The 11,572-nt window shown below is 32.3% G+C and overlaps 3 protein-coding genes across 3 annotated transcripts in view; 1 reads left to right on the forward strand and 2 right to left on the reverse strand.

Annotated features, from left to right (window-relative positions):
- Nucleotides 1-11,572, reverse strand: part of LOC144856385 (caveolin-1-like) — a 237,281-nt gene that overhangs the window by 43,689 nt on the left and 182,020 nt on the right. The gene's annotated exons all lie outside the window — the stretch shown is intronic.
- Nucleotides 1-11,572, forward strand: part of LOC144856360 (inosine-5'-monophosphate dehydrogenase 1-like) — a 70,747-nt gene that overhangs the window by 21,807 nt on the left and 37,368 nt on the right. The gene's annotated exons all lie outside the window — the stretch shown is intronic.
- Nucleotides 1,818-9,216, reverse strand: LOC144856223 (metabotropic glutamate receptor 7-like). Its single transcript, XM_078714174.1, has 2 exons — nt 8,719-9,216; nt 1,818-2,093 (listed from the first exon to the last, which is right to left on the reverse strand). Exons 1-2 carry the CDS (start codon nt 9,172-9,174, stop codon nt 1,818-1,820), a joined length of 732 nt encoding a protein of 243 aa, XP_078570300.1. The 5' UTR covers nt 9,175-9,216.

Below are 11,572 nucleotides of genomic sequence, written 5' to 3' on the forward strand. Positions count from 1 at the left end.
TAAGTGTACACAGAGAAAGTAAGCGCAGAATAGCAATATGTTCAGTGGGTTTAAATACCATAGAACCCCTATTTAGGACACACCCTATTCAGGGAACACTTTCACGCGAAATGAGGGGGCCGGGAAGACCTGTTTTAACACTACGGCCAACCTCTACTCAGGGGACAACCATATAAAGAGCAGGGGTCACTTTTGAGTATGCCAAATGGTTGCTTCAATGATATTTAGATTCCATCACAAAAACAAACAAATGATGACTATATTTATTTATATCGATATTAATATAAAAATGGATAAAAATTATGCTACTTTCTCTGGCTTGACAGTTTTCATTGATGTAACGGCAGCTGCTAAATGTTCAGTTCTTCTCAATTTCTTGAGTCCAGATCAATTTTGTTAATTTTGGTATATTTGTTTTTCCCCCTTAGAAAACCCCCATTAAGGGGACAATTTCAGTTTTTTTATTAGTTTACCCTGGAATTAAATTTAATTAAAATAATAATGATCATTGTACATAATACGTACACATTTGCTACCTGGAATTAGAAAATGACCCATGAGGGAAATTTACATGGAGGAAATACATGTATTTCATTAATGTCCTAAAGCTCTGTCCACACTATTAAACTTTATGTGAACACATGTAATGTGCCCGTATATGGACACGATGATATCATATTACTACCATATTTGGGCACATCACTTTTTTAAAAATTAGTGTAGACTGTTCTTGTAAAAGGATTACCGAGTAAAATACCGTAATATTTAAAATAAATTTTGTATTTACCATGATAAAAGCCTTGTTGTCTTATGACACGAAGGATAACATCATTAGGATAAATAAGATAATTAATAAACACTATGGTTACGGGGAATATGCGATTCAACCGACAGAACAGCCTTCCTATTCAATTCATTCATTCGGAATTCTAGAAACCTTAATTAGCCAGATTTTTTCTGTGAATGCCATAATAAATTAATCTTAATCCCAAAGATAGGCTATAAGACAAGGTATAGCTTTTAAATTAGTGCTATTTTTAGAACAAGTACTTTTACAACGGCGAAATAATTGAAAAAATGCAAAGAAACAATGTGATGTAGTGGAATTGATGGTCAATGTTGAAAAAACAATCTTGCACTAGTAGTATAGGCCGATTCACATCGTAAGTAATTATTAAGTTTAATAGTGCTTATTAACTATTCATACTGTTGGTTAAAACAGAATAGATGATGTATACCAAAGCTGTTGCAGTTAATTATTTTAAAAATCAATTTAATCAATATCAGCATAATAACAAAATTGTAATTCATCATAAACATTACATTTTTGATATTGTCCGTTAAAAAACAAACAGTCCCCGGGTTGTTGTTTTATTTTTAGAATTAGAAATCCACACTTTAATGTTATGATTCTTTGATTGGTCAGGCCCGAATCACCTGACATTTACGGACTCTTTGATATCATCATAATCCGCCAAAACAGATTTAGGGGTGTTACCGTTCATCCTACTTTTAAAAATGGCGCTCTATGAATTTCATCCTCATTGTCTTTTTATAAAAACTCTAGATGTATAATCTAACCCTTTTTATACTTATAAAATAAACTTATGGCAACTGTGAAATGTGTAATTATTATTCTGTGATGGCACTAGTAACAATCCGTTTTGCATGAATAAATACATATGAATGACGTAATGCATAGACAGGTATAGGAAGAAGGATTTGTACTCGGGTGTTGATTACGAGTAGGCCTATGGGTCATAGAATGTGTACAAGTTCATGCTATGTAACACGTCAAAGTGCGAATTATTTTTAGCTTATTGTAGTTGTTTTCTACTCGTCAGAGACTTGACCGACATCATAATTCGAACCTTACCCGAATTCCGCGTTAAGTTGATAAACGCATCTATACCGTTTTCGCCGTATTCTCCGGCTTCTGCGACGGTAGACACATACGTCCAGCCCATGAACTTCACAATATCGAACATAGCCTGGCTCTGAAACGTATCTGGTGGTACCACACGTAAGAAGTAGTCGAACCGCATCTTGTCACTTAGCTCAGGACTCGTGGATGCATAGCTTATTTGAGGAATCTGCGAAAACAATTTAAAAAGTCAAAACAATATACAATACTAAGAGTCTATCTTCATTGCTGTATGGAAAAGGTTAGCCCATTTATCCAGTGTTGTTTTTTTTAGTCGCGACTCTACAGCTCATTATGTCGGTCGGTTGGTCGGTAAACACTAACTCAAATTTGAGATCGCGACTACAGCCATGTATTTGGCCTTGTTATTATAACCGCTAATGTTTTTGGCAGCCTAATGGAATTGCGCTTCCTAATTACGATACGCTTGTGAATAACGCATCGTCTAAGACTCGTGTCTGCTCTAACCCTGCGCATTTAAACAATTCTTACGTGTTATCCCTAGCATAACATTTAGGCCCAATGATCTAGTTTTACCTATGCGTGATTGCATCTAGGAGGTACGCGCAACTAAATAACTATAGGGCCTACTAATCCCAAGCGACGGGTCTTCTGACTTATCGCTTGTGATTTGTAAAATAGTTTGCTTCACGTGTACGTCCGCCGCTATATAACTTTCAATTCAAACTATAAACAGTACAGGCCTACGTGTCTTGAGTTTTAAAAATATATGTGAACGCGAAAAATACCGCTATAAAACATCCAACATTAGAATCTTATCATGTAAACTGTGGTTATTATCATCGCATTTCCTTATTTACCGTACCGTAATAGTTGAACTTGTGCGATCAAAATATGAGTTCATATTTAAAGTACTGTGCTTAATAAAAGACAAAATGCCGAGGTTTATTATAACTACTATAACTAGGCCTCAGGGAAACAGAATAGACTTAAGTTTAAAATGTTGTGACGTCAAACACGACAGTGTAAGCATTGTCTAACAAACAGATTTAAACAAGAATCTAATTTTGGAATTGTGTGTAAGTTTAATATTGTAACAAGTCATAAATTGTTAGTATTTTACTAACGTATTAATATACTACGCTATAATAAAGTAGACCTATAAAATGTGTCATGTGTCTGTCAAACGCTGCCACTATTTTCTCCAGAGTATGTAACTGTTTATGTTTTGTTGTCGACTACCTCTTCTCTGATTCATACGTACAATACACATAATCTTACTTAATCGTTTAAATTTGTATATTTATGTACCGATCCCTTATACTAATTTTTAGTATTAAGACACTTGTTATAAGCTTGTACAAATGTTTTACTTGGTGCAAATTGTTCGTATTTCGATGTTTTTTAAGGGGCAACTGACTCTTTGAGTTATAGTAATTGTTTTGCTTTAGTTGCTCCTGAACATTGTGCTTTGTTACTGTTCTGTTCTGTATCTGTTTATTGGTCGAATAAATAAATGAAATGATGGACCGTTATAGCGCTTTCACACGGTGTGATGTAAACGCCTTCTAAAAGACACGCGCGTATTTACATAGATGTTAGAAAGATAATGTCTATACACGTTCGTACCACGGTAACAATTCGTTACCTTTTGTACGATTTGATATTTGTTAAGATGCAACTAGGTAATCGATATTCTTAATTAACCACACTGATATATGTGGATCCTATTTATATTGATATCAGAATGTCAATGCAGAGAACACTTTGTAAATTAGGTTAGTTTGCTCTCTCAAAATCAATACAATTTGACCATAATGTTTTTTTGCATTAATAAATTATGATTACAAACACAATTAATCACAATAATTCATTGTAATTCATTCGTACAACAAAATTAACTTAACAGATATCAAACTATAAATAGCAATAACTGCGATTATATAACACCTTAATAAGTCCTTGTCATTTGATTGGAGGATTGTGGGTCACATGGTATCCAAAAATTGAACCCATGCGTCATCAAGAGTGCATTTGCCATAGTATTATATTAATTTTTATATTTTATTGGGCCAGTGCAAGTTTGCGCATTCGTTCTTGTTATGCAATCGTATAAATATACGTTGGTGTTATAATAGAATCAAATGTTTATATGTTTGTGCAATGGGGCCAATAATTTCATTGAAACTGATTCACCTCATGGTATTATCTTGTACCATTGCACGAATATAAAAAAAACATTTATCGTTTGTATATACCGCATGATCGAACGTTGTAAGAAATTGCTCAAGAGTGGCCGGTACAAAATCAATTCCGTCCCTGAGGTAACAATCACTTATTCACTATCATCAGTAATAATTTGATTAGATGTCAACATTTGTAGCAAAAACCACTTATCATGTCTGATAGACACATCGTTTTAGAAATGTTTTTCCATTTCTAATTTTCATAATTAAATGGAAATAAATTCGTATTTAGAGGCTACTTGGTTTTTTTATATTGATAATATAGAGACGTAACGCTGTAATCGATAATTTACCTAATTCTCGACGGCATGTCTAGAACCAATAAACAGTACCTGTAGTTTCTTGCCTGCTGACTACAAACTTTGTTCCACATGGTTTACTGTTTATGTATCCAGCAAGCCAGCTGTTTGACTGGTCTTTTTTTGTTTTATTCTGTTATAGTTATCGTTTTATCTATATTTTTTTTAATCAAAATAATAAGATCTAACAGAACAAGGACAATCGGTTTCGATTTTATTTGCGGTTTAATTTGCAACTCGCAATATTATTGTTTGACCGTATTACAAAAAATTGTGCTCTCGCACAACGATTCAGTTATTGATAGACACTCATAATTGATTGTATATTTCCTCCATGGTCTGTTTGATCCAATCGTGGAAGCATCTCCTTCTGTATATTTCCTCCATGATTGTATCTAGATATAACACCGTTCGAGAATCAACTGATACTTTAGATTTTAAATGAGATGTTTTTATTATTAATTACGCTTCCAAACGTAGTACCAAAAACAAGCGTCTTTCCACCTTCTCAACGTGCTGACTGATATGATATTTCTTCTAATAACCGTAATTATTATATAGGTTATGTCGTAATATAAGCTACAGTAGTTCAAAATAATACAGATATAATGTCATATTAATTTATTTTCTCATCATATTCAAGATTATCTCGAAATGAGATTTTCTTGAATAATTGATAACTTCATTCTTGTATATTATCAATTCGATTCATTTATAGGTTTAAAAGAGTATCTTAATAGTGGATTACGTAAGACTAGTGTGTGTGTGCACGCAGTGTCATAACTGTTTAGTAACAGGTTGATATACTCATTTCATCTCGTAATACGTGGTCGAGATTATTGTGAGATTCCAGTGTTGCCGCAATATAGTCATACATGTTTATCTCATACATACATGGTTACTAAATCATATTTCGAGATTCATTCGAGCCCCGCGCATACGTAGATCAGAGCATCCGCTTGTCGCGATCAACGTTATTTTAGTGTACCCTAGTGGCTGGGGCAAAAGTTCAAAATGTCTTAACAACTTGGAAAAGTTTAACGAAAAAGTTACAGTTTTGGTTTGAAGGTTTATACCAGGAACCTAAGGAGTACATTTTAAATCATGATATTAATTATAGGCGTTGTAATCTTTTTAATTCCAATCACACATCTTTATCATCAAGTTAAGTAGCCAAATAGGAGTAATTTAGATTTACTTTATTGATGTATTCGTCTACACAATTAATCATAACAGTATCAATGCTTTTTCCCCTTTCCTTCAGGTACTAGTAAATATATTTAGGCCTAAAACTATTTCCCATACAAGGTTTAAATTTATGTTGGAAGCAGACTTTTATTTTTCTTCAATATATTAATTTTATTTTCAACTTATATTATTGGAACCATATGTCTTTTATAGTCAACTTACGAAAGCAAAAGTTGTTTCAACATAATTTTGGAACCATTTTTTTCATTCGATATATTACTTTTAATTTTCAATTTATGAAAGTAAAAGTCTTCCAATATAATATTGGAACCAGATTTTTCTTCGATATGCTACTTACTAGCCTAATTATGTATTTAAAGTTTTAGATGTAGAGAAATATAAAGGAATATTAAACAATTATGAAAAAAGGTGGATATTACAGAAAGAAATATAATCGAACCAACTCTACGAACATACTATATTGATTAAATTGTTCTTGAATAAAATTGCACAATAGGTGAAAACAAAATAAATATAAGGGGAAAACAAAAATCAGAATAACAATGAACAGGATATTAGACATATTGAAATAATGTATTGATCTTTTGAAGTTAATATGAATAAAAGAAGTGGTGAAAAAAAGAGGGAAAAATACTGTACATTACTTTTATTTTTCAATAAAAAATGAAAGTAGAACATGGTAAAAATAGAAGCTCTTCAAATAATATAATATTACAAACCAAAATTTTGCTTCAATATATTAATTTTATTTTTCAACTTATGAATTCAATTTTTTTCAATTCACTTGGCCAGTCATTTTTATATGATGTATTGTGGTGGTTCTCAATTTTTGATGTTATTTTATGATATCTTTTTAAAACATTTTAAATATTTTAAGTACCTTTTAATAATGTAAAAAATTCACAATTCAGTTTTTCTGTGAAGATGATTTTAATAAATATACCATTATGAATGAATGAATGAATGAAAAAAGTAATTACTCTTTCAATATAATATTTGAAACAGATTTTTTCTTTAAATTCACTTTTATTTCTCAACTTACGAAAGTGAAAGCTCTTTCAATATAAATATTATTGACAGAATGTTGTTTTTTTTATCAAAGCTATAATAAATTTTAAAAAGTGTGTAACAGTTTGTCATCTAGAGTGTTTCTAAGAACGAAAGAATTACCAAAATATGATGACTGTTACTTTTGTTATTCAGTAAATTTATTAGCACGAGAATTCTTCCATATCGACTATAAATTTTACTTTATAATGTACTATAACAGTATTATATTTCGATTGTTTCTAATTTAGTAACATATATATAGTATTAGATTAATGATGTTTACTGATGGAAAAATAATGTAACTCAAAACATATTTTTCGAGTGAAATTCAAGTGCTAACATTTTTAGTACAATATTTTAACTGATATTTGTTCTCCAAAGATGCTGTTATATTAAATTATATGACCCATGGGATAGAAGAAGCTTCAACCGCACAAAACTCAAACTAAACCCCTCAAGCGTATGCACTAATTGAGAAGGAGATAACAAATTTCTTTTAGCTTTTGCCCGCCTAATAATGATCAGTCCAAAACACAATGATGTTCTTCCTTGTTATTGTTTTATTTTCTTATCAGACATGGAATATTCTTTATATTGTTTGTTTACTTCCTCAACTATTAGGAAAAAAAATAGGGAAAGTCCCTTTGTTAAACTTTCAACATCATGAGTATATACTACTTTATATTTCCTTTATATTTATTTAAGACAAGCCATGATATGAGCACTGTCATTTCCATTATATTGGATAATAAAAGGCATCTGTATCTGTATCATAAGTAGACCTACTTTTTCACATAACTAAAAGTAAACTTTTCGAATTGATTTCTTCTTTTTTTTCTTTTTCTTTTTTATTTTCACATCTTTTATATGTATAAGAAAAACAAAAGCAAAATTACAATTAAAATAAATAAAGTAAGAAAAGGCACCCGAATTGTTTTCTATTACTAATATCAAAACGATTTAGACGCCAGATAGACAGAAGCTATGAAGTAGCCATAAAGTCGATTGTGGTGCGGTAGTATCATTTACCTTTTCGTCTCACAAACAAACAAAACATAAAACGCGCCTGCTAAAAACAAGGCCATATGCATGGCTGCAGCAGCAGTCGCGTGCGCAAATTTGAGTTAGTGTTTACCGATCGACCAACCGACCGACATAGTGAGCTGTAGAGTCGCGTTTGCGCGCGACTAAAAACCAATGCATATGACGTTATACAAAAGCCCATGTGCCAAATGTTTGCCGTCAACAGAGGCGATATTTCTCGATGTCTATTGTCGATAGACACGATATTGTGTGTATGGAGTGCAGCATAAATAATACAAATATAGATCGCTGGAACAATCAAATGTTATTGTTTTACCAGGGAATAAAAGTATCTGTCCTGGTTAGGCCTATATCATTCAGGTAGCCGGTATAACACATTTTAAAATTAATTTTTGATTAGTATTGGTTTATATATTATTCATAATATATTCCATTCATATTTGGAAATCTAATCTTTATAAATATTTTAAATTATATTTTATTCTCCTCAAAATAACACTATATCACGTTACATGAAAATTCAAATACAACTTTTAAAAACCCATCGAGGAAGAAAAATAATAAATGACAAATTTGAAATAACCACATCTTCATATCAATAGTTTACTGAAATTATATTTGTGTTATTGTTTCTATGAATTGGAGACATAATATCTTAGTTTCCAAAACAAATGATTATTCTGAACTTTAATATTTCCGTAACAATTGCAACCAAATAGTCATCGTTCAAATAATAATATAAAATACAGCTTGGCTCCCACAATGGGACGCAACGTAAGGACGTAACGTAAGAACGTGAGCGCAACGCAAGTCATTTAACCATTACGGTCGATGGATTATTCAAACGCTTGCTTTTTTCAACTTTATTGCGTTGCGCGTTACGTCCTTGCGTTGCGTCACACTGTGGGAAACCAGCGTTTACTGGCCACGGTAAGTACGGTACCATGAACACTAACCATCAAATATTAAACTACTCACTCCTTACCTGGAAAAGTCGTAGTATACTAGCAACTGGCTGTGATATTGAACTACTAGCAGCCCCTACTACACCAGTAACAGACTGGCCCGCCTGGTCTTCTACACGGACAGCAGCACTCCCATTTGGACATACGTACGCGCTCGAATCCTGTTGCAGGTCATAACTAATCATTTCAATCGTTTGCTCCAGTGCGTATGTTTCCCGCTTACACGTGTCATACAACCGCGCTCCGAGGGACACCCCAGGGAGCAAGTTGGGATCGGCGTTGATCAGGTCCAAAGCGAACAGCATTCCTTCGAGGCGTTGTAAACCAACGTTGTTAATACTGCCGCAATCAATCTCACCCTCACCCCGGTTGCTGACTGGAAAAAGCCCGCCAAGTGTTATTTTTTCCATGGCTGACAAGGATAACACATTGATAGAAAATATAATTCCAAAGAGGATTACTCGTGCTAACGTCATGCTGATGTCGCTTTAAGTTGTCTTGTTATTTCTCCTCAGTAATGATCATCTGCGTGTGAGAAAAACTCTGTTTAACAATCAACCGATGAGGGCGCATGGTGTATAAACAACACTCGAAGCAGAATGTTCTGGTTTCAGAAAACAATATTAGTATAAAGGAAAGCTTATTTAATGTCTAAGCAATCCATGGATGATAAAGTTGAACTATATAATTGTATTATTTTGTTTATTTTGCAGTAACCTAGAGAATTAATCTAAGGTTACGTCACTGTTAAAATTTAAGTCGTAAACAAAATCACTGACCCAAGCTAAAGACGATATGTTTTCATCTCTGATTTTCTTTTTGAGTCAAATTTAAACAAACCCAACCTGTGTTTTGTGAAGGAATGGGAAGAGGATGGGTGCAAAGAGGAACAATTTTTAAATAGTATATTCTTTTGTCATCTCAGTAACGAAATATTTGTTTTCGTGTTTTATAAATAATATACCACTAAACACAGTAATACATAATTTTCTGAAATTGTCACTGTCATAGTCGATTGAAATAGTAAAGTACATGTAACGATACACCACTACGACGTTTATATTGTTTGTAATTCTTAATTGTTACAAATGTTGATGAGAAGCAACTGTCAGTAACGAAATATTTGTTTTCATGTTTTATAAATAATATACCACTAAACACAGTAATACATAATTTTCTGAAACTGTCACTGTCATAGTCGATTGAAATAGTAAAGTACATGTAACGATACACCACTACGAGGTTAAATTTTTTTTGTAATTATTAATTAATACAAACGTTGATGAGAAGCAACTATTAGTAATAAAGTGTATTTATCTAACAGCACACATACTCACAGTAAGAAGCGCTTCAAATATACCTAAAGTTTATCCCCCAAGGGCCCATAAATTTACCTACTTGTGTTATACCAAATATTTATACTGGAAGACTGATAGATTGGAATGTTCCATTTATCGCTAAGCAATACGTTTGCATAAACGTATATTAAATCTATCAAAATAGTATTTTATTTATCATCATTTCGTAGTTTTCTTTTCCACAATGCGCCCTCTATTTGTTTATTTCTCCATGGTTTGTTGTTTTGTCTCCCTCTAGAGAAATTGGCGGGGGAGGGGGTGCTTTGTAAACGTGTTTTGAAGAACTACTTTTACATGTCACATGTCAACATCACATGTTTATACTTTACAGTATATTTATATTTATCATGTTTAAGCTGTCATCATAAATGTCAAGGTAGATCATTAAATATATTAATGCATCGAATGCGTGCCATATTCACAAAACGTGACTGGCCCAAATGCTTTATCCAAATAATGCATCCACGCGTCGTTCTAAGAGGAAATCCAGATGCTTCTGTTAATATATTATTTGAAATTCATTTACATTCGAAATGGAACGCATCGATGTTGGTGGTTTTCATGCTTGAGTTCTTTGTTCGAATCCTTCCAGAAGCTAGTATTTACTCCACTCTCAAAGGCTTTTTTATGTGGGTCATATTGTGTGTAGTATGCTTTTCTTGTGAAATTGGTTACCATTCCAGTACCCAACTCTGCATCTTTCACTAGATGAAGTCTAACTGACTATCGAGAGTCTATCTGTAGGCCTATTAGACACTTCTTACAATTATTGTTAGGTCTCGCTAATTCATTCTAATGCGCGAAGCTCGGACTGCTTCGTAACTATTCCTCGACACAGAGTTGGAAGTTTCTAGATCCAGGCAACTACACCGCGATGTCATCAATTTGTCGGTCATAAATGGAATGCTCCCTACTATATTGGACGACGTTATCTCTCTTAGTCGATTTACAATATTTAAAAAACGAACACAAAAATTACCACTCATTCTAGTTAATTAGAAGTATTTTAATAATCCATAAAAATAAATATTATATTTAAAAGATACCTGATTCTTCTATTTATTAAAGTATTTTACAATATATACACACTATAAAATGTTCCTAATTATACAGAAAATTTATAACGATTCCAATAATAGCCATTATATTTATAATAACAATTAAACGTTGATGAGAAGCAACTGTCAGTAATAAAGTGTATTTATCTCACAATACCACACTCACAGTAAGAACTTTGCGCTTAAAATGGCGATCAAAAATATATCTACAGTTTATCCCCCAAGGGCCCATAAATTTACATTTTATAATATATTACAGAATATTATTATATACAGAAAATTTATAACGATTCCAATAATAGCCATTATATTTATAATAACAATTAATTACATATTAAATACAACCTATACAATGATTTAATTAAAATAATACAATTATTAAAAAAGATAAACTCTTACAAATTAATCAAAAATATAATACGTCTTGTATTCTGGATTTTTTAAATTTTCGTGTAGTC

This window comes from Antedon bifida, chromosome 11, assembly GCF_963402885.1.
Source record: "Antedon bifida chromosome 11, ecAntBifi1.1, whole genome shotgun sequence".
Classification (NCBI taxonomy): Eukaryota; Metazoa; Echinodermata; class Crinoidea; order Comatulida; family Antedonidae; genus Antedon; species Antedon bifida.